At 39.9% G+C, this 23,493-nt stretch overlaps 1 protein-coding gene and 1 long non-coding RNA gene across 7 annotated transcripts in view; one reads left to right on the top strand and one right to left on the bottom strand.

Moving 5' to 3' along the window:
- Positions 1–23,493, top strand: part of SCMH1 (Scm polycomb group protein homolog 1) — a 200,023-nt gene that overhangs the window by 28,082 nt on the left and 148,448 nt on the right. For 5 of the 6 annotated variants that reach the window (XM_049878954.1, XM_049878951.1, XM_049878948.1 and 2 more), the window contains 2 exons: positions 5,100–5,180; positions 18,511–18,639. Coding sequence is in view for 5 of the 6 variants with exons in the window: in XM_049878951.1 (XP_049734908.1) it covers positions 18,627–18,639 (13 nt within the window). In the remaining variant the exon portion in view is untranslated. The remainder of the gene's footprint in view (positions 1–5,099; positions 5,181–18,510; positions 18,640–23,493) is intronic. The other variant, XM_049878947.1, reaches the window with a different exon arrangement.
- The window catches only part of LOC126072964 (uncharacterized), a 169,666-nt gene continuing 156,264 nt past the window's right edge, over positions 10,092–23,493 (bottom strand). Inside the window, exon 3 of the long non-coding RNA XR_007516616.1 lies at positions 10,092–10,150. This is a non-coding gene — a long non-coding RNA (uncharacterized LOC126072964). The remainder of the gene's footprint in view (positions 10,151–23,493) is intronic.

The raw sequence follows: 23,493 nt of genomic DNA, 5'->3' as shown, positions 1-23,493 counted from the left end.
CTGAAGCCCTAAGGAAGTGACTACTCAGTGACATAGGATAAACCAGGCCAGATCTGGTTCTTTTTTTGGTATAGAGAAACCATGGTTGCCCCGTTTGTAATTCTGTAGGATTTACACAATACCACGGATAATGCTTAGAATTCATAACTCACTATTTTTTAAGATAGGAAGTTGAGAATCTGGGGACATTTATAGAATAGCTTATAAATATTACTATGTCAAACCAAAACAAACAAACAAAAAACCAAACCCGTTGCTGTCGAGTCGATTTCGACTCATAGCGACCTTATAGGACAGGGTAGAACTGCCGCATGTGGTTTCCGAGGAGCACCTGGTGGATTTGATCTGCCAGCTTTTTGGTTAGCAGCCATAGCTCTTAACCACTACACCACCAGGGTTTCCCAGATAACTTTTTGTACCTGTCTCAATAGCCCAAGTAGTTGAGGGCTTAATCTACTTTCAAGGCTCTATGTCTAAGGAGGTGTAGTTTTCTATGTACAGTTATATCCTGTTACAGTCTAATAGGATAAAGTTGATTTTGAGATCTCTGGTACCTTATAGTATATACATTTTTCAAAAGGTCTGCTTGGGCAGTGTGTGAACTGATAATAAATGGTAAATGGGTTAATGGTCTCTTATTGGTCCCCAAAGCCATATGAGTCTGACCTCAGATTTTCATTTTGTCAGTATGAAAAGCTTTTATTAAGTGGCTCCTGTCTGCAGATGGTGACATGCATTCACCTCTTCACTCCAGGGAACCCTGGAGAAATAAGTCATTCCTAGAAGCTTTTTTTTTTTTTTTTTAGAAGCTTAATGTTCTGGAGAGCTACAGGTTTGTTCCATTGCACGTTGAAAGTTTATTTTTTTTTATCATTTTAGTTGGAAATCATTGCAAAATGGATTGCACTCCTTTTTTTTATTTAGTTTGTCAAGCCTAATTTGACCTTTTTTTAAAATAATTTTTATTGTGCTCTAAGTGAAAGTTTACAAATCGAGTCAGTCTCTCACACAAAAACCCACATACACCTTGCTACACACTCCCAATTACTCTCCCCCTAATGAGACAGCCTGCTCTCTCCCTCCACTCTGTCTTATCGTGTCCTTTTCGCCAGCTTCTAACCCCCTCCACCCTCTCATCTCCCCTCCAGGCAGGAGATGCCAACATAGTCTCAAGTGTCCACCTGATCCAAGAAGCTCACTCCTTACCAGCATCCCTCTCCAACCCATTGTCCAGTCCAATCCATGTCTGAAGAGTTGGCTTCGGGAATGGTTCCTGTCTTGGGCCAACAGAAGGTCTGGGGGCCATGACCACCAGGGTCCTTCCAGTCTCAGTCAGACCATTAAGTCTGGTCTTATGAGAATTTGGGGTCTGCATCCCACTGCTCTCCTGCTCCCTCGGGTTTTCTGTTGTGTTCCCTGTCAGGGCAGTCATTGGTTGTAGCTGGGCACCATTTAGCTCTTCTGGTCTCGGGATGATGTAGTCGCTGGTTCATGTGGCCCTTTCTGTCTCTTGGGCTCGTAATTACCTTGTGTCCTTGGTGTTCTTCATTCTCCTTTGATCCAGGTGGGTTGAGACCAATTGATGCATCTTAGATGGCTGCTTGCTAGCGTTTAAGACCCCAGATACCACTCTTCAAAGTGGGATGCAGAATGTATTCTTAATAGATTTTATTATGCCAGTTGACTTAGATGTCCCCTGAAACCATGGTCCCCAAACCCCTGCCCCTGCTACGCTGGCCTTCGAAGCACTCAGTTTATTCAGGAAACTTCTTTGCTTTTGGTTTATAATTTGACCTTTTCTTGATGACCAAATCCTTGTTCCATCTCTGTCTCTGTGTGTGTGTGTGTGTGTGTGTGTGTGTGTGCGCAAAGGAGTTTATCAAGCTCAAGTCCATCATCAGTATGAGAATTCAGTGAACATATACGTGTACAAGTTGTAAAAAACATTAGAAATAATCTATGTAAAAGTCTGAAAAAAGTTAAAAGCCCTTTATGGATGTAAAATATCATTAATGAATCAGACCTTGACATTGAATGTCTAACATACATTCTTTGGGGTGATACCATAGTCCTTGATATGTTGAATTCCATAGGTTTTTAGTAGTTTATTCTTAACTCTGTTTTTTCCTACAAGTTCTTTTTTTAGTGCATAATTTTGACAGAATGTGAAATTTCCAGGAACGCATATTATTGTAAAAATGCCTGTATTTAAGTCTGTCGGTCATGTTAAGTTTGAAAGCTGCTGCCCTAGGTAACTCCTTCCTTGCTCAAATAATAATTTCTTACATTTGTATACCACTTAACTATTTGCCAAGCTTCTACACATGTATATATGGCCAGTGATAGCTAAAGTAGGGAAAGGATGGTCTAGTTTTTAAACTATTGGTTAAGTGTTTGGCTGCTAACCAAAAGGTTGGCAGTTTGGATCCACCAGCCACTCCTCGGAAACCCTATGGGGCAGTTCTCTGTCCTGTAGGGTCACTATGAGTTGGAATTGACTCGATGGCAATGGATTTGAGTTGTTTTTTTTTAAGGCAGGCATAATGGAGCCAAAGAGAGCGTGAACTTCGGAATCAAACAACCTTTAATTTTAGCCTGTTCATTTCGTAGCTGTGAGACCTTGGATCCTTTAATTAACCTCTTTAATTTAAGAACCTCAGATTTAAAAAAAAAAAATCTAAATGGAAACAATAATGCCAGAATAATGCCAGAATTGTTGGATACTTTAAGTAACAGAGATAAAACTGCCTAACAGAAATACCATGGATGAATCTCACAATGTTGAGTGGAAGGGAGTGGATATAAAAGGGTACTACGTATAATTTCAGTTATATAAAGTTCAGAACAAAACTAATCTGTGATGTTAAAAGCCAAGACAATGGTTCCTCTTAGGTAGAAAAGTGACCGGGAGGGAACACAGAAGGTCCTGGTTGGGTACTAGTAATGATCTGTTTCTGGGTTTGGAGACTGGTTATACACTGGTAAAGTTCACTGAGCTTTATTCTTCTGGCTTGTGTACTTTTTGGTATGTTATTTACTTTAATAAAAAGTTGTTTGTAAAGTGCCTAGCACACAACCTAGCATGCAGTTGGTTCCCTTTTCCTGCCATGGTTCTGTAAGTTAACAAGATGAAAGTTTGTTTTAACAAAATGGTCCTACCCTCTTTTGCTTATAACTTTTAAGTTTCTTTGTTTTGTAATGACTCTTTGTCTCCTAATTCCAGTTTTATACTAAGGCCATGTTTAATAAGTATGTATGGATGTGTAGTTGAAGATGTTTAGGTCGGTCAGACCAGGTGAAATTGAATGTCTGGTTACTACAATCTAGGATTAAATCAGGAATATGAATTTTGACAACGCTATTCTCCAATCTTTGCATGATTCAGTGATGTTTCACTTTGTAAATAGAGATTTTTCTGATTTGGGTAACATAATTTTGTCTGATGTCAGATCAACTTCATTATTTACTTTTTTCATGGTAGGATATTGGGCTTAATCTTTTCTTTCTTGCACTTTAAATACAAGCCATTTGTAATGTACCAGGGTTGAAATGGTCACTGTTACATCCCATAGCACCTTACATTTTTTGCTTGGGTTCCTATCACTGAAAGAGAACCATGCTTATTGTTTTTACCTTATTGTTGTTATGCCACAAGTGTAAAAGTAGACTTGTGTACTTAGAAATCTGGATCTTATAAAAAACTCAGAATTGTTGAAAAGTCAATTTTAAAAAATTGAGAAAGTTGCTTCTTCTGCTAGGTACTCCTAGGCAGTGTGGGGATATCACATAAGCATGTGACAGTGTCAGCCCTCAGGGAGGGTGGAATCCTGCAGGAGAGAGGCTTCTGGGTTTTGAGGTAGGCAGAAAATGATTCGTCTACATTTGCTTTTGGTTTTTTGGACATTGGCCTTTGAGAGGAGGCTTCTGATAGAAGCACTACAAGACCTCCTAAACCGCAGAGAGCTGTGGTGGTGATCATATGGTTGCAGACAGAGCCAAGACACAGAGAACTGACTGAGTTCATCAGTGATCAGTTATATGACAAGGGTTAGTGACATTTAGTCACTTGCCCTGGCGCCACAATGGTTAAGAGCTCGGCTGCTAACCAAAAGGTCAGCAGTTTGAATCCACCATACGCTCCTTGGAAACCCTATGGGACAGTTGTACTCTGTCCTATAGGATTGCTATGAGTTGAAATTGACTTGATGGTAAAGGGTTATAGATAGTAACATTATCCAAAAAAATAAAATAAAATGTTTATCAGTAGATAAATACGCTAAAAGGGAGGTTATAAAGAAAATTGATTGCAGGTTACATCCAGGACCACTCAGGAAAGGGAATGCTATAAGTAAAGGACTTAATTTCTTGAATGTCCCTGTAATGCTTTTTGTGTTCTCTTGTGACATGGTCTTATGGGGCTATCAAACCCTGATGCATTAAGATTAGGCATTGGCAAACTATGGCCCGTGAGCCTGATCTGACCTGTTGCCTGTTTTTGAAATTAAAGTTTTGTTGGAACACAGCCACACCCATTTGTTTCTGTATTGTCTGTGGCTGCTTTCTTACAGCAACTGCAAAGTTGAGGAGTTGAGACAGAGACCATTTGACCTGAAAAGTCTAAAACATTTATCTGGCCTTTGCAAGAAAAAGTTTACCAACCTCTGATACAGACAGATAACTCCCCTTCCTCTGGCTCCACACCGCCCAAGAAATCTGGTTCTTATTTGAATTTCCATATAGGTGAGCCTTTAGAGTTAAATGGCCCTGGTTGTGTACCGATGAATATTTTAGTTCACCTGGCAGTTATATTTCTCACAGTGAATTAATAAATTAACATTCTAGTTTATACGTCAGGGTTTTAGGAACTATATATCTGCCCTCTAAGAATCTTTTCCATGTTTAACAGAATCAGGGTTCTGAACCCACAAAACTTGAGGCAAGATCTTGGAAATTGAAAACAACCAAATTGCTGCCCTTGGGAAGCCTTGTTTGTGTGACTAGCCTGCTGGTTTCCTCTGATAAAAACCTAATTTCACTGCATGTCTCCTTTGATCTACAGCAGTTTGCATTTCTAATTTTTTTCTGTCCTTTGCTTCTAGATTTCTCCATCTTGCTAAGGAGGAACAATGTCCTATTTGGTATAGCTGATGGTATCGTGCAAAAATCAGATCCTCAAAAAGGTTAGAACCTGTATTTTATACTTAGTAGAAAGAGAGAGTTACCCTGTATTAGGCTGTGTATGAATGTGTGTATTACAAAAAATGATTAGAGTGAGTATAAGAATCTCACCCTTCCTGTCTAATTTATCCTGCGATTTTAACAAATCTAACCTAGTACCGTCGACTCATAATATATTATATTAACAAATCTAGGTGTCATTATATAGCTCTTTATAGTTAGCAAAGTACTCTTTGCATAATTATCTCATATAGTCTTTACAATAACCTTATAAAGTAGGCCTGTTGCTATTCCTGTTTTATGGAAACAATGAGGGGTTGAGAGACTTATTCAAAGTCTTATAACTATTAAGTGCAAGATTTAATCCCATATCTTTTGCCTCTAAATTTGCTCCTTCTTATTACATCACTAGTTCATCATCAATATCAGAATTTAGTAAATATGTAAGTTGTATAAACACTGGAAAGAATGTACGTAAAAGTCTATTTAAAAGTTAAAAGCCCTTTATGGATGTAAAATATCATTAATAAATCTGACTTTGACATTGAATATCTAAATATAGCGATTGGTGGTGATATCAGAATCCCTGATATGTTGTATTTCATTGTCGTGGTATAACAAACCAGGCCCTTCACAAGTTGTTTCCTACCTACTTTTCTAGCCTCATCTCACCCAATTCTTGTCATTCATCTCTGCAGCTTACTCTACCCCTTTCCAGCTGCTGGCTGTTGTCCAAACAAGTCCATTTTTATGTCTTCGTATTTTTGTGTTATATTCACCTTGCCTAGAGTGCCTTTTCATCTTTCTTCTGATAATCCTAGCTCAGCTTCATCTCCTCTGTGAAGCTTTCCTGAACTCCCCAGGCAAAGTTATTCATTCCCTCCTGTTTTTCCAGAGCACTTTATATAGCAAATTTCTATTATAGCAAAAATTACATTATATTATGATTACATGTACAAATTGTTACCTCTTATGAGTTCTTTGTGAGCATGTGCTAGGATTTACTTGTCTTTGTGTCCTTAACACCCACCCTGCTGCCTGGCATATCACTACTAGGCCTGGAAACATTTTGTTTAATGATGAGAATAACAGCTCCAACCCTTTCCTTAAAGGGGCCAGATCTTATATCTAATCTAAATGGAAGATTTACACTAATCTAAATGGGAGACTGACATTCAAAATACGTAAAAACTTGTAATGTAAATGCTTATAATACATACTTAAGGTAGAATAGTGAAATGATCAAAGCCAAGTGGAGTTATTTAGGGAAGGGTTCATCTAGGTCAGGGGTAGGCAAACTATGACCCTCAGGCTAAATCGTGTTCACTGCCTGCATGTATAAATAAAGTTTTATTGGAACATAGCCACACTTATTTGGTTATGTGTTATCTATGGCTCCTTTCAAGATGCAATGACAGATTTGAGCAGTTGCAGCAGAGACCATATGTCCTGTAAAACCAAAAATATAGGCCCTTTGTAGAAAAGGGAACCCTGGTGGCATAGTGGTTAAGAGCTATGGCCGCTAACCAAAAGGTCAGCAGTTCGAATCCACCAGGTACTTCTTGGAAACTCTATGAGGCAGTCCTACTCTGTCCTATAGGCTCACTGTGAGTCGGAATCAACTCGATGGCAACGGGTTTGGTTTTTTTGTTTTTTATATAGAAAAAGTTTACCATCCCCTGCTGTAGGAGATGGGTTTTGAATAAACAAATGAAAAGAAGAGGAACACAAACTGGTAAAGCATTATCACTGTTATGGATTGAATTGTGTCCCCCCAAAATATGTGTCAACTTTGCTAGGCCACGATTCCCAGTATTGTGTAATTTTCCACCATTTTGTCATCTGATATGATTTTCCTGTGTGTTGTAAATCCTACCTCTGTGATCTTAATGAGGCAGGATTAGAAGCAGTTATGTCAATGAGGCAGGACTCAATCTACAAGATTAGATTGTATTTTAAGTCAATCTCTTTTGAGATGTAAAAGAGAGAAGCAGGCCGAGAGATGGGGGACCTCATACCACCAAGAAACAAGAGCCAGGAGAATAGTGCTTCCTTTGGACTCGGGGTCCCTGCACTGAGAATGTCCTTGGGGAAGACTGACAACAAGGATCTTTCCCCAGAGCTGACAGAGAAAGAAAGCCTTCCTCTGGAGCTGAGACCCTGAATTTGAACTTCTAGCCTACTAGACTGTGAGAAAATAAACTTCTGTTTATTGCAACCATCCACTTGTAGTATTTCTGTTATAGCAACACTAGATGACTAAGACAGTCATAATGCAATAAAACAGGCCATAGTAGTAGATATGCTAGGTGAGAAAGTTCCACTGTAATTCATTTTGTCAGAGAGAACTATGTTAAGGAGATTAAATGTTAAGAATACTTTGGATCAGGAAGAAGGGAACATAGAAATGGAAAGAAATTGTCAAGTGAACACTCTGGCCTATAATGAGATAATTTGCTAAGAAGGAGGGGGAAATAGCAACAATACAAATTGACATTGATTGTCTGCTATTAATGTTTTCTTTTTTCTATGTATATCTTATTTAATCCTCGCAACATCTTATGAGATAGCTGCTGTTATTTATTTTGCAGATGAGGAGGCTGAGGAATAGGGGGTTAAGTTACCTGGCCAAGATTATACAACTGGTACTTGATGGAACCAGATCTGAACCCAGGCAATGTGGCTGCAGAGTCTTCATAATAGAAGAAAGGAAATCTGGGTATATTTTGTTAAAAACAGCCTTAAGCTTGTAGTGAGGTACTTAGTCTGAATAATTGGGAAGCGTTCTATCCCAACATGGTAAACAGAAAATGAATAGACCATAAAAGAGTAATGTTGGAGGGCAGGGTATCTAGTTAGAAGTGAAAGTTTTCCTGCTGTCACCATCCTGTCTCTCTGCTATTACTCCCTCTGTTGAACTTTGGTTGTATGTAAAACTGTTGTTACTGATGGGAAATGTGCTGGGATTCCCTCAGGATTATTGAGATAGAAAAAAGATTGAGAACCAATCTTTCCTAAGGCTAAGATCCACTGCCGAAGATGTAAGGGACTTCCTGGGAAGGTGTGGGATCTTCACCACTGGAAGTACAAGCAGGGACTTGGTGGAAGATTCAAACATTGACTAGGGTTGGTAAGATTGGAGACAGGGGGAGGAGGAGGCACTGAACACTGTGACTTTTAACATTCTTTCCAAACCCACTAGTTCTGTATTTCTACCAACAGACTGATTATCAAGCACAAAGGAGGGCTCCAGGATGACTTTGACATAGCTGACTTCAGTGGAGGACAAAGTGATATAAGAGAAAATCCAACATATGAAATTTGAATTTATAGAACAGATCACTTTGTAGTGAACATTGACTTATTTTTATAAAGATTTCTTTTAACTAGCGAGCTATCTTGGTGTGCTCAAAATATACTTCATTTTTTTAACAAAAAATTCCCATTGACACTTAACTTTTCAGGACTGTATTTACTGAGTAAAATAAATCAGATACACATTGCTCGTTACTTCAAAGAAGAAAGGAATTTCAGCGGAAAGTAGTAACTGCCAGGTTAGTTGTAGTGGATACCAAAACCAAACCAAACCCGGTGCCGTCAAGTTGATTCCAGCTCACAGGGACCCTATAGGACAGAGTAGAACTGCCCCATAGAGTTTCCAAGGAGCACCTGGTGGATTTGAACTGCCGACCCTTTGGTTCACAGCCGTAGCACTTAACCACTATGCCACCAGGTTTTCCTCGTAGTGAATAGGGAGGAAATAATTGAGCTGGGCCCTGCTGCTATTACCCCATAGACTCACAATATAGTAGAGCTTACCCATTACTGTTGAGTCGATTCCAACTCCTGGCAACCCCATGTGTTACAGAGTAGTACTGCTCCATGGGGTTTTCTTAGCTGTAATCTTTATGGAAGCAGATCTCTAGGCCTTTCTTCCACAGTGCCACTGACTGGGTTTGAACTACCAACCTGTAATTCAAACCATTTGTACCACCCAGGGACCAATGATAGGGCTTAAAGGGACCTTATAGATCATGAAGCAAGTTCAGCCCCTTCATTTTACAAATGAGAAAAGTGAAAACCAAAGGTGATATTAACTAGAACGTAGTCACAAAGTAATCTAGCTAGAACTTGACTCTGAAAGGTTAAAATATGTAAAATGCCTACCACAGTGTCAGTAAGTGGTAGATGAAGAAGCAAAAGGTAAGGAAGACAATTTTGTTGTTACTTCTTCTCTTCCCATATCACATCTCTGTAAGCCTTCAGAGAGGAAGTTGGTATTGTAGATAAACGTGCTAACCATGCACAGTGTTGTAATAAGAAACCCGGAAGTTTATATCGCATGAAAATGTAGGATCTCAGGTTTGGAAAGGCTTTTAAGGGTCACCTAGTCACCTCCCTCTTCCTCCTGATGATTTAATATCTCCATTAAGAGGTTATTTTACCTCTGCTTTTACACCCCCAACAATAGCAAATTTGTAACTTCCCAGAGAGCTCATCCCACCTTTGGGTGCTTCTGACCATTAGAAAATTTCTAGTAACGAGTTGTAGCCTGCCTGGCTGTAGCTTCCACACGCGAGTCCTGGTTCTTTCCCTTGGGGTCGTATAGGGCAAATAGAACAAATCTCACCTCTCGTCCATATGAGCTCCCTCCAGATATATGCAGATGTACTCATGTTTCCTCTGCAATCTTTTCATCTCCTGATTATACCTTCTCAGTTTTTTAAACCTTCCCTATCCTTGTTTTCCTTTAAATGAGATTGTTTGTCTATGTCACATTCAGGGTATAAGACCTAAATTTGAACATAAAATTCCACATCCAATGTGTACTGACTGGCAGAGAGTAGAGCATAAAAGATTGTTATCTCCTTCATTCCAGATACTTACCAGGATGATGATGACGATGATGTAGTCCAAAACTTCTTACTCCCCCTAGGTTACTTATTCCATGACATCAGAGCCCATGTATTATCTGCCAGGAAGCATGATGGGACACCATTGGTACCACCAAACTTTTCCCCTGTTCAAGAAGCATGAGCCAGAGGCATTCTAAAAAGCATCAGCCTCTGTGCCCTGGGTCACGCCTCTTTATATATCTGTAAATGCTATATATAACCAAAAAAACCAAACCAACTGCCGTCGAGTCAATTCTGACTCATAGCGACCCTGTAGGACAGAGTAGAACTGCCCGGTAGGGTTTCCGAGGAGCGCCTGGCGGATTCGAACTGCTGACCTCTTGGTTAGCAGCCGTACCACTTAACCACTATGCCACCAGGGTTTCCACAATGGTATATATAGTTGAATTCTATTAGAACCACAAGTTTAAGACAAAGGGAGTCGTAACCTTTCCATATTTTCATTAGCCATTTCATTGCTAGCTGCCTTGCTTGTTAAAGAAAATACTGATTTTCTCTGGGGTTCTTCTCTCTGTATGCACAGGCAGATGCATATAATTGCTACAGAGGGAGTAGGGGGAGGGAAATTGCCATGGAGAGATCTGCTCCATCTTCTTTGTTCACATCTGCTACATGCACAAGACAGGATTTATTGCTCTCTTTGAAAAAAGGATTGCTTAGCTCGTTTCCCCTCCCCCTTTTCTGGCAAATTATCCCCAAGGAGTATTACCATCTCATCATGCTTCTTTAAATGAAGAAAAAGAAGGAGAGCTGGAGGCAGAGAATCCGCAGAGAGGCACTAGGAATACTTACTAATTCAAGAGAGTGGCTTATCAGTGGAACATACCGGACCAGTCCCCAATCTATCTCCTGCCTCTCTTGTAGCTTGTTCTCCATGACCTCAGTGTGGGCAGGAGTTCTGCTCCCAGCCTTTCTGTTTTGATCAACCTCTGACATAGGATTATGGTTTATTAAAATCACAACTTGTATCTAACACCGAAAGAATTCTTCCCTTTTTTTTAATGGGTTTTCAGATAGGCACTTAATGCTTTTTTTTCGTATTCCCTAGTTTCCTTTTCTGGGGACACATCCCTCCTCCCTCCCTTCCTCCTTCGTTTTCCCACTCCAGTTCTTTCTTTTCCTTCTCTCTTTCTCACAGTCACATTCGTGTATGCCAGCAAGCCTATGTTATTTCTTTTGCATTTTTGTCTATGAATATTTAAAGTATGATACCTATGGACTGATAGTTTGTAGTAGATTATGTTCTAAATTTAATCTAGTTTCACATCATTAAATCTCAGACTATCCCTAATTTTATTCAGTGTCAAGATCAAGCTAATGAATATCAGTGCTTCATTTTTTACCATAGTAAAATGGGTAGAATATCAGCATTCACATATGGTTATAGTTCTCCCCAAACCAAAAAAAAAAAAAAAAGCCCATTGCGTCGAGTCGATTCCAACTCATAGTGACCCTAAAGGACAGAGTAGGACTGTCCCATAGGGTTTCCAGGGAGCGCCTGGTGCATTTGAACTGCCGACCTTTTGGTTAGCAGCTGTAGCACTTAGCCACTACACCAGGATTTCCATAGTTCTCCCCAAGCTGGGCTATTTCATGTTAGATGCATTTGTAAGGTTTCTTCATTTTTATGAGGTTGATTGTTATTGTTGTTGATTTTGTTTTGTTTCTGGCAGGGGAGGCAGTATAATTAAGAGCATAGTTTGGCTTCAAATTCTTGCTTTCCTACTGACTCTGACCTTTGAGAAAGATACTAAACATCTCTGGACATAATTTTCTCATTCATAAAAAGGGGTAATAATATCATATTAAGGTGGTAAGGGTTCAAAAAGATGATGTCATTAAAGTACTCAGCATATTGAGAGACCGAGTAGCTGGGGCAGTGTCCTGGGGACCATAGTCTGGGGGGACATCTAGGTGAATTAGCCTAACATAATTCATAAAGAAAATGTTCTACATCCTTCTTTGGTGAGTACTCTCTGGGGTCTTAAAACCTTGCGAGCAGCCATCTAAGATACATCTATTGGTCCCATCCCATCCAGGGCAAAGGAGAATGAAAAAACCAAAACCACAAGGAAAATATTAGGCCAAAGGACTAATGGACCACATGAACCAGAGACTCTACCAGCTTGAGACCAGAAGAACTAGATGGTACCCAGCTACTGCTCTGACGGGGTTCACAACAGAGTCTCAGACAGAGTGGGAGAGAGTGTAGAACAGAACTCAGATTCACAAAAAAAGACCAGATTTACTGGTCTGACAAAGACTAGAGGAACCCCCTGCAACTGTAGCCCTGGACCCTCTGCTAACTCAGATCTGAAACCATTCCCTAAGTCTGCTTTTCAGACAAAGATTAGACAGGCCTATAAAACAAAAACAACACAAGTGAGGAACGTGCTTCTTAGTTCAGTCAAATATATGAGATCCAATGGGCAACTCCTGTCCAGGAGCAAAACAAGAAGGCAGGAGGGGACAGGAACTGGATGAATGGACATAGGGTACCCAGGTTGGAAAGGGGGAATGTGCTGCCGCATTGAAGGAATTGCAACAATGTCACAGAGCAATGTGTGTATGCATTTTTGAATAAGAAATTAGCTTGAGCTGTAAACTTTCACCTAAAGCACAATAAAAAATGAATTAAAAGAAATACTCAGCATAATATCTGGCATATAGCAAACATGTAGTGATAGCTATTATAATAATGGGAAGGTCCGTAGGGGACGAAAACAGTTTGCACTCGACTGCTAACCTAAAGGTTGGTGGTTCAAACTCACCCACCAGTACCACTGAAGAAAAGGCCTGGTGATCTGCTTCAGTTAAGATTACATCCAAGAAAACCCTATGGAGCAGTTCTACTCTGTGACACTTGAAATCACCATGAATCGGACTCACTTACGGCAACTAACAATAACTACTTGATGGAGTCCCCAGATGGCATAAATGGTTAAGTGCTTAGGTATTAACCAAAAAGCTGGCAGTTTGAACATACCCAAAGGTACTTCAAAAGAAAGTCCTGGTGATCTGCTCCTGAAAGATCAAAGCCATTGAAAGCCCCATGGAATGCAGTTCTATTTTAATACACATGGGCTCACCATGAGTTGGAATTGACTCAATGGCATCTGGCTTTTGTTATAATAATAATGATAATAACATTAACTGTCAGTTTGTGCCTTGAATGTTACTGTGATGCTGGAAGCAATGGCATCAGTATGTCAATACTAGCAGGTCGTACGGGGTGGACAAGTTTCAGTGGAGCTTCCAGGCTAAGAAAGACTAGGAAGAAAGACCTGATGATCAACTTCTGAAAAAAAACTAACCAGTAAAAACCTTATGAATAACAGCAGAACATTGTCTGATATAGTGCTGGAAGATGAACTCCTCAGGTTGGAAGGCACTCAAAATACGACTGAGGAAGAGCTACCTCTTCAAAATAGAGTTGACCTTAATAACGTGGATGGGGAAGAGCTTTCAGGACCTTCATTTGCTGATGTGGTACTACTCAAAATGAGAAGAAACAGCTGCAAACAGCCATTAATAATCAGAACGGGAATGTATGAAGTATGAATCTAGGAAAATTAGAAATGGTCAAAAATGAAGTGGAATGCATAAACCTTGATATCCTAGGCATTAGTGAGCTGAAATGGACTGATATTGGCCACTGTGAATTGGGCGATCATATGGTCTACTGTGCTGGGAATGACAGCTTAAAGAGGAATGGCCTTGGAATCATCATCAAAAAGACCATTTCAAGATCTATCCTAAGAACAACTCTGTCAGTGATAGGATAATATCCATACGCCTACAAGGAAGACCAGTTAATACAACTGTTATTCAAATAGATATACCAACCATTAATGACAAAGATGAAGAAATTAAAAACTTTTACCAATTTCCGCACTCTGAAGTTAATTGAACACGCAGTCAGGATGCAGTGATAATTACCGGTGATGGGAATTTGAAAGTTGGAAACAAAGAAGAAAGATCGGTAGTTGGAAAATATGGCCTTAATGATAGAAATGATGCTGGAGATGGCCTGTTAGAATTTTGCAAGACCAACGACTTCCATTGCAAATACCTTTTTACAACAACATAAACGGCAACTGTATACATGGACCTCACCAGATAGAGTGCACAGGAATCAAATTGACTACATCTGTGGACAGAGAGGATAGAAAAACTCAGTATTATCACTTAGAACAAGACCAGGGGCTGACTGCAGAACAGACCATCAGTTGCTCGTATGCAAGTTCGAGTTGAAGCTGAGGAAAATTAGAACAAGCCCATGAGAGCCAGAGTACGACCTTGAGTATATCCCACCTGAATTTAGAGACCATCTCAAGAATAGACTTGATGTGTTGAACACTAATGACCAAAGAAAGACAAATTGAGTTGTGGAATGACATCAAGGATATCATACATGAAGAAAGCAAGAGGTCATTAAAAAGACGGAAAGAAAAGACCAAGCTGGTGTCAAAAGAGACTCTGAAACTTGCTCTTGAACATCCAGTAGCTAAAGCAATGGAAGAAACGATGAAGTAAAAGAATCGAACAGAAGATTTCAAAGGGCAGCTCTAGAAGACAAAGTACAGTATTATGATAACATGTGTGAAGACCTGGAGATAGAAAACCAGAAGGGAGCACATGCTCAGCATTTCTTAAGCTGAAAGAACTGAAGAAAAAATTCAAGCCTGGGTTACAATAGTGAAGGATTCTATGGGGAAAATATTAAATGATACAGGAATTATCAAAAGAAGATAGAAGGAATACACAGTCACTATACCAAAAAGAATTGGTTGATGTTCAACCATTTCAAGGGGTAGCATATGATCAGAAACCGATGGTTCTGAAGGAAGAGGTCCAAGGTGCACTGAAGGCTTTGGCGAGAAACAAAGCTCCAGGAATTGATGGAATTACCAGTTGAGATGGTTCTGCAGCTGCAGGGCTGGAAGTGCTCAATTCTTCTATGCCAAGAAATTTGGAAGACAGGTACCTGGCCAACCGACTGAAAGAGATCCATATTTATGCCTATTTCAAAGAAAGGTGATCCAACTGAATGCGGAAATTATCAAACAGTATCACACACAAGTAAAACTTTGCTGAAGATCATTCAAAAGCAGTTGCAGCAGAACATCTACAGGGAACTGCCAGAAATTCAAGCTGGTTTCAGAAGAGGATGTGGAACCAGGGGTATATATCATTGCTGATGTCAGATGGAGCCTCGCTGAAAGCAGAGAATACCAGAAAGATGTTTACCTGTGTTTTATTGACTATGCAAAGGCATTCGACTGTGTGGATCATAACAAATTATGGATGCCATTGGGAAGAATAGGGATTCCAAAACACTTAACTGTGCTCATGAGGAACCTGTACATAGACCAAGAGGCAGTTGTTTTAACAGAAAAAGGGGATACTGCATGGTTTAAAGTCAGGAAAAGTATGCGTCAGGGTTGTATCCTTTCACCATACTTATTCAATCTGTATGCTGAGCAAATCCGAGAAGCTGGGCTATATGAAGAAGAACGGGGCATCAGGATTGGAGGAAGATTTATTAACAACCTGTGTTATGCAAATGACACAACATTCTTTGCTGAAAGTGAAGAGAACTTGAAGTACTTACTGATGAGGATCAAAGACCACAGCCTTCAGTATGGATTACACCTCAACATAAAGAAAACAAAAATCTTCACAACTGGACCAATGAGCAACATCATGGTAAATGGAGAAAAGATTGAAGTTGTGAAGGATTTCATTTTACTTGGATCCACAATCAATACCTATGGAAGCAGCAGTCAAGAAATCGAAAGATGTACTGCATTGGGCAAATCTGCTGCAAAAAGACCTCTTTAAAGTGTTAAAAAGTAAAGGTGTCACCTTGAAGACAAAGGTTCACCTGACCCAAGCTGTGGTGTTTTCAGTTCCTCATATGCATGAGAAACTGGCAACGAATAAAGAAGACCAAAGAAGAATTGACGTCTTTGAATTATGGTGTCGGTGAATAATATTGAATATACCATGGACTGCCAAAAGAACGAACAAATTTGTCTTGGAAGAAGTACAGCCAGACTACTCCTCAGAAGCAAGGACGACAAGACTTTGTCTCACATTCTTTGCACGTGTTATCAGGAGGGATCAGTCCCTGGAAAAGAACATCATGCTTGGTAAAGTAGAGGATCAGTGAAAAAGAAGAAGACCTTCAAGGAGATGGATTGACACAGTGGCTGCAGCAGTGAGCTCAAGCATAACGGTGATCACGACAATGACGCAGGATCAGACAGTGTCTCGTTCTGTTATACATAGGGTTGCTATGTGTTGGAACCGACTCGATGGCACCTGGCAACAACAAAGTTTCTAGGGTGTTCTAGAGAGTACTCTCTTTGTGTCTCAGGCTGTGAACATCCACTTTGAGGGTTGAGGTTACTCTTCTTACTCCAGACCCTTAATTACGTTACTGTCTTTTGGAATAAATACAGGTATTTTCCCCAAGAAGATTGCATTACCATAACTTTTAAAGCTGTCAGTAGTCAAAGGAATCCAAAGGGAAAAGAGGCAAATTAGAATTCTACTGGATATTCTATAGGGTACCTGTTATACCCGTTGCTGTCGAGTTGATTCTGACTCATAGCAACCCTATATAGGACAGACTAGAATTGCCCCATAGAGTTTCTAAGAAGCACCTGGTAGATTCGAACTGCTGACCTCCGTTAGCAGATGTTAACCACTATGCCACCAGGGTTTCCTTCTATAGGGTAGTTACTCAAATTTTAAATAGCAGAATCATCAGGGGCTAGATGGTGTCAGGAGGTTGTAAGGTCTTTTTTTAAGTATTTTTGTAATGTCCAGAATCTGAGTTTTCCCTGTAAGAAAGGCAATATTCAGTAACTTTTTCTGTAGCAAGCCCTGTTATCTTTTTTATGCACTTTTGAAGCCATTTTTTTCTTGTGTTCTTCACAACATAGTGAGACAAATAGCACTAGGATAATCACCCCCATTTTACTGATAAGAAAACTGAGGCTGAATGTGTTTAAGATACTTACCTAAGGTCTTATAGTCAGTAATTTTAAGGAAAAATAGAGTTGAGATTCAACTCTAAATTTTAACTTCCAATTCTACATTTTTTGTTTTGTTTTTGCTCTCTTATACAACCAAGTAAACCCAAGCGAAACCAGTTGCTGTGGACTTGATTCTGACTCATTGCGACCCTATAGGACAGAGTAGAACTGCCCCATAGAGTTTCCAAGGCTGTAATCTTTACAGACTTAAACTGCCGCATCTTTCTCCCAGGGAGCAGCCAGTGGGTTTGTACCAAGTAGACTGTGTTAAAGGAAGGAACAAAGGTTCTTTAGGAGAACTAACTAGGAAGCTGAACAGTGTTGCATAAGCTACTGTCAAAAATTGCTACGACCTTACCCTGACAGGGAACACAGCAGAGAATCCCTGATGAAGCAGGAGAGCAGTGGGATGCAGACCTCAAATTCTCATAAAAAGACCAGACTTAATGGTCTGACTGAGACTAGAAGGACCCCAGAAGTCATGGCCCCCAGACCTTCTGTTAGCCCAAGACAGGAACCATTCCCAAAGCCAACTCTTCAGACAGGGATTGGACTGGACTATAAGATAGAAAATGATACTGGTAAGGGGTGAGCTTCTTGGCTCAAGTAGACACGAGACTATGTGGGCAGCTCCTGTCTGGAGGGGAGATCAGAAGGCAGAGGGGGACAGAGGCTGGCTGAATGGACACAGGGGAATATAGGGGGGAGAGAAGGAGTGTGCTGTCTTATTAGAGGGAGAGCAACTAGGAGTACATAAAGCAAAAAAAAAAAAACAAATACATTGCTGCTGAGTCAGCTCCGACTCATAGCGACCCTATAGGACAGAGTAGAACTGCCCCATAGGGTTTCCAAGAGCACCTGGTGGACTCGAACTGCCGACCTTTTGATTAGCAGCCGAACTCTTAACTGCTGCGTCACCAGGGTTTCCAGGAGTACATAGCAAGGCGTATATAAATTTTTGTATGAGAAACTGACTTGATTTGTAAGCTTTCACTTAAAGCACAATACCAAAAAAAAAAAAAAATTGCTACCACCTCATTCATCCTCTGACCATGTTATTGGGTTTTTACTCTCTTTTGATTTTCTGTCTTAACCGAGTTAGTTAGAAACTATATTTATATTCGTTATTTGCACAGGACCACGTGTAACAAATACGTGTATTCTTTATTTCTGGGAGTATAGAGGCTTAGATAAAATTAAACCTATGGTGCTTGCTACAAGGTACCTTCCAACCCTGAAATCTTCTAACATCCAAAAGTACGCATTTAAATGTGTTCTACTTTCCTTAGAATGCAGCACAGTTTATTAACTCTTAATCAGCCTCAGTACTTTACAGGGTAGTAAGCGTTCTACTTGCCCCCATTTTACAGATGGAGACATTAACATACAGAGGAGCTAACTTGCTTGAGGTCAGAGCAAGGTATTGGTGGATCCAGGGATAAATCCCAAGCCTCTTAACTCCTTGACCAGTTCTAGTCCATCAACTATGCAGCCTAGTGGTAAGTATCTTTTTTATGCTATCCTGAAGGTAAGAGGGTTTAAAAGACCAAGCAAGGACTGAATTTAAACAATTCCTTATTACTAATTAGACCATTAATTGTTCTTTTCTTTATAGCCATAATGTCATTTATGTCACTGGCATGAATTTTCCAAGTTGAGAGAAGAGGTTATAAGTTTAGATTTTTAACTACCTAACAAAATTTCTGTAACAGCTATCTTAGAGTTTTCCAGAGAAACAGAACCTATATATATTTTATACATATAAATAATATATACAGTGTGTATGCGTGTGTGTTTATACACATGCACACACTCACAGAGAGAGAGAGATTTATTTTAAGGAATTGGCTCACATGACTATGGGACTGGCAAGTCCAAAATTTGTAGGTCAGACAACAGGCTGAAAACTCCAGTGTTCTTGTGTCTGAAATTGGTAGGCCAGAAGGCAGGCTGGAAATTCCAGCAGGATATCTGTTTGTACTCGAGGCAAAATCCTTCTCCCTAAAGAAAACTCAGTTTTTGCTCCTAAGGCCATCAACTGATTGGATGAGGCCCACCCTTTTGCATTGCCATTGATTCTGGCTTTTGCTCTTTCTCTTTACTGAAGTATTTTTTCCTAAATTGCATTGGTTGCTTTTGAGTATTGTTTTATAATGATCTTGCAGCCTAATTTCTACTTATCGTGGCTTCCTTGTATCAGTTTTGTGTATACTGGTAGCCCATCTTTACTTTAGCAATATAGTTTTACAATATTAAAACTTGTATATAAATGGAATATATATTGCATGTTTAATTTTTAATACGTTTTCTAATTATAAAAATAATTGAAATTTTTAAGCATAAATTCAGTTGTCATCCCCTACTATCTTTTGTCTGTCAGCAAATTTTAAGCCTGACCTAGTGTCTAGTTTTATTTGATTAAAAAATTAAATTAATAAAGTTAGCTAAATTAAGTAAACTTAATAAAGTATAAATTTTACTTTACTAATGATTTAGAGGACAGACATAGCAGGTTACTAGAAAGACAGGAGACACCTAGCCAGGAGAAAAAACAAACACTTGTTGGAGTGTGACACTGACCAGGTGGCAGGAGTACAGTGGATAAGGCAAAGTCATACCAGACAAGATCAGAGATGAGGGCAGAAGCCAGATCCTGCATGACTTTGTAAGGCATCCTAACTCAGTGGGACACTATTGGAGGTCCTTATGCAGGAAAATGTCATTATCCCTTTTGTATCTGACTTCTTTGTGGAAAATAGATTGGAGTTAAGCAAGAGTAGAAGCAGGAATACAAGTTCTGAGGCTGTTGTAATGGTCCACATGAGAAGTAACGGTGACTTGAACTAGAGAGTGAGTAGCGAGATGAAGAGCAGCGGCTGGATTGGGGATACGGTCCAACAGAATTTACTGAGGGATTGGATGGGAGTATAAAAGAAATGGGCGCATCAAGGATAATTTCGAGGATTTTTTTGCTTGAGGAACTATGTGATGCAAGGTGTCATTTACTAGGTTGGGGAAGACTAGAAGAAAAATAGATTGGCAGGGGGTGGTATCAAGGATTCTGCTTCAGCCATGTTAAGTTTGAAATATCTGATTGATAACCATGTGGAAATGGCCCATAGGCAGTTGTATATGTGAATGTGGAATTCCAAGAAGAGGCCAATAATGGAAATATTAATTTGGGAGTAATATGGAAACCCTGGTGGCGTAGTGGTTAAGAGCTACAGCTGTTAACCAAAAGGTCAGCAGTTCAAATCCACCAGGCGCTCCTTGGAAACTCTATGGGGCAGTTTTTCTCTGTCCTATAGGGTCGTTATGAGTCGGTAATCAACTCGACGGCAGTGAGTTTCATTTTTTTTTTTTCGTTTATCAATGAAGTAGTGAACAGAAAAATTGTATTTGAATGAGTCAAGGAGATAAAGTGAGGGGAGGAAGTGAGGAGACAATGACTATACACAACCCTTTGAATAAGTTTTTCATTAAGGAGAACAGAGAAATCGAAAGATGTAGCAGAATGGATATATGTGGGAAAGGGTTTCAGGGAGAGGGAGAGGGTGAATATTGTATGTTTGGAGGATTTTTTTGGTGGGAGGTAATGGAGCAGTACGAATGGTGGTACAAATGATCTATTAGAAAAAGGGGTGCTTGCAAAGTTCTTGAGAGAGTGAGAAACAGTGGAATCTGGAGCAAAAATGGAGAGTTGGCTTTTGATAAAAAAAAAAAAACAATAAGGACGCTTCATTCACAGTAACGGGAGAGAAGGCAGAGAGAATGAAGAATGAGTGATACATTCATTCACCAAACATTAACTGAACACTCGCTGCTATACTAGGCACTAGATATACCATGGAGCCCTGGTGGTACAGTGGTAAAGAGTTTGGCTGCTAACCAAAAGGTCGGCAGTTCGAATCCACCAACTGCTCCTTGGAAACCCTATGGGGCAGTTCTGCTCTGTCCTATAGGGTAGCTATAAGTCAAAATTGACTTGACGTGTACAAAACATTACTAACAATGGAGAAGAAAAACTAGATAACTGGGAGCTCCTAAAAATCAAACACCTATTTTATGCTCATCCAAAGACTTCACCAAAAGAGTAAAAAGATTACTTACAGACTGGGAAAAAGTTTTTAGCTATGACATTTCTGATGAGCGCCTGATCTCTAAAACCTACATGATACTGCAAAAACTCAACTACAAAAAGACAAATAACCCAATTAAAAAATAGGCAAAAGATATGAACAAACAGTTCACTAAAGAGGACGTTCAGGTAGCTAACAGATACATGAGGAAATGCTCACGATCGTTAGCCATTAGAGAAACGCAAATCAAAACTACAATGAGATTTCATCTCACTCCAGCAAGGCTGGCATTAATCCAAAAAACACAAAACAATAAATGTTGGAGAGGCTGTGGAGAGATTGGAACACTTATACACTGCTGGTGGGGATGTAAAATGGCACAACCACTTCGGAAATCGATTTGGCGCTTCCTTAAAAAGCTAGAGATAGAACTACCATATTATCCAGCAATCCCACTCCTTGGACTATATCCTAGAAAAATAAGAGCCTTTACACGAACAGATATATGCACACCCATGTTCATTGCAGCACTGTTTACAATTACAAAGAGATGAAAGCAACCAAGGTGCCCATCAATGGATGAATGGATAAATAAATTATGGTATATTCACACAAAGGAATACTGTGCATCGATAAAGAACAGTGATGAATCAGTGAAACATTTCACAACATGGAGGAATCTGGAAGGCATTATGCTGAGTGAAATTAGTCGGTTGCAAAAGGAAAAATATTGTATAAGACCGGTATTATAAGAACTCAAGAAATAGTTTAAACAGAGAAGAAAATATTCTTTGATGGATACAAGATGGGGGAGGGAGGTGGGAGAGGGCTATTCACTAATCAGATATTAGATAAGAACTACTTTAGGTGACGAGAAAGACAACACACAATACAGGGGAGGTCAGCACAGCTGAACGAAACCAAAAGCAAAGAAGTTTCCTGAATAAATTGAATGCTTTGAAGGCCAGTGTAGCAGGGGTGGGGGTTTGGGGACCATGGTTTTGCCAGACATCTAGGTCAATCGGCACAGTAAAATCTATTAAGAAAACATTCTGCATCCCACTTTGGTGAGTGGCATCTGGGGTCTTAAATGCTAGCAAGTGGCCATCTAAGATGAATCAATTGGTCTCAGCCCACCTGGATCAAAGGAGAATGAAGAACACCAGGACACAAGGTGATTACAAGTCCAAGAGACAGAAAGGGCCACATAAACCAGAGACTACATCAGCCTGAGACCAGAAGAACTAGATGGTGCCCGGCTACAACCGATGACTCGCCTGACAGGGAACACAACAGAGAACCCCTGAGGGAGCAGGAGAGCAGTGGGATGCAGACCCCAAATTCTCGTAAGAAGACCAGACTTAATGGTCTGACTGAGACTAGAAGGACACCGGAAGTCATGGCCCCCAGACTCTCTGTTAGCCCACGTCAGGAACCATTCCCAAAGCCAACTCTTCAGACAGGGATTGGACTGGACAATGGGATATAAAAAGATGCTGGTGAAGAATGAGCTTCTTGGATCAAGTAGACACTTGAGACTACATTGGCATCTCTATCTGGAGGGGAGATGAGAGGCAAGGGGGATTAGAAGCTGGTGGATTGGACACAAAAACAGAGTGGAGGGAGGGAGCGGGCTGTCTCATTAGGGGGAGAGCAATTGGGAGTATGTAGCAAGGTGTATCTAAGTTTTTGTGTGAGAGACTTACTTGATTTGTAAACTTTCACTTAAAGCACAATGAAAATTTTAAAAAACAACATAAAAAAAATTGACTCGACAGCAGTGGGTTAACGAGTTTTAGATACACCACTTAAGAACAAATCCCTACTTTAATGAATTGAGTGACATGTAGAAGGGCTCCTAACCTTTCATTTCTGTTTTTTCAGTGAACCCTGAATTAAGATCACCCCTAAGAGTGAGCTTGGGGAGGGAAAAATATATCTATCTATATATATATAAACTATGACTGGTGAGAAAAAGATACAAAGTTGTTTTTTTGTTTGTTTTGGGGAAGTAGAAAAGCAGACATGTTAGGGAAATGTGTGATTTCTGGGTATTTGGGAATTATGACTGTGAGTTTAAAAAGTGAGACCAGTAGCTTGCATTTGTTTTTCTTCAACACTTTTGAGGTGCTGGGGTGGGCTTGAGATAGGTGTATAATTGGCTTTAACCAGAGTTATGATCAACTTTTTTCTGTGCAAGTTTAACCAAAAAAAGAGGTGAAAGGGAGTTAAAAGTGTTTGCCAGGAGCGATTATAATGAGGGACCTTGGAATC

This window comes from Elephas maximus, chromosome 3 (genome assembly GCF_024166365.1).
Source record: "Elephas maximus indicus isolate mEleMax1 chromosome 3, mEleMax1 primary haplotype, whole genome shotgun sequence".
In the NCBI taxonomy this organism is placed as follows: domain Eukaryota; kingdom Metazoa; phylum Chordata; class Mammalia; order Proboscidea; family Elephantidae; genus Elephas; species Elephas maximus.
This window is presented reverse-complemented; position numbering and strand designations above follow the sequence as displayed.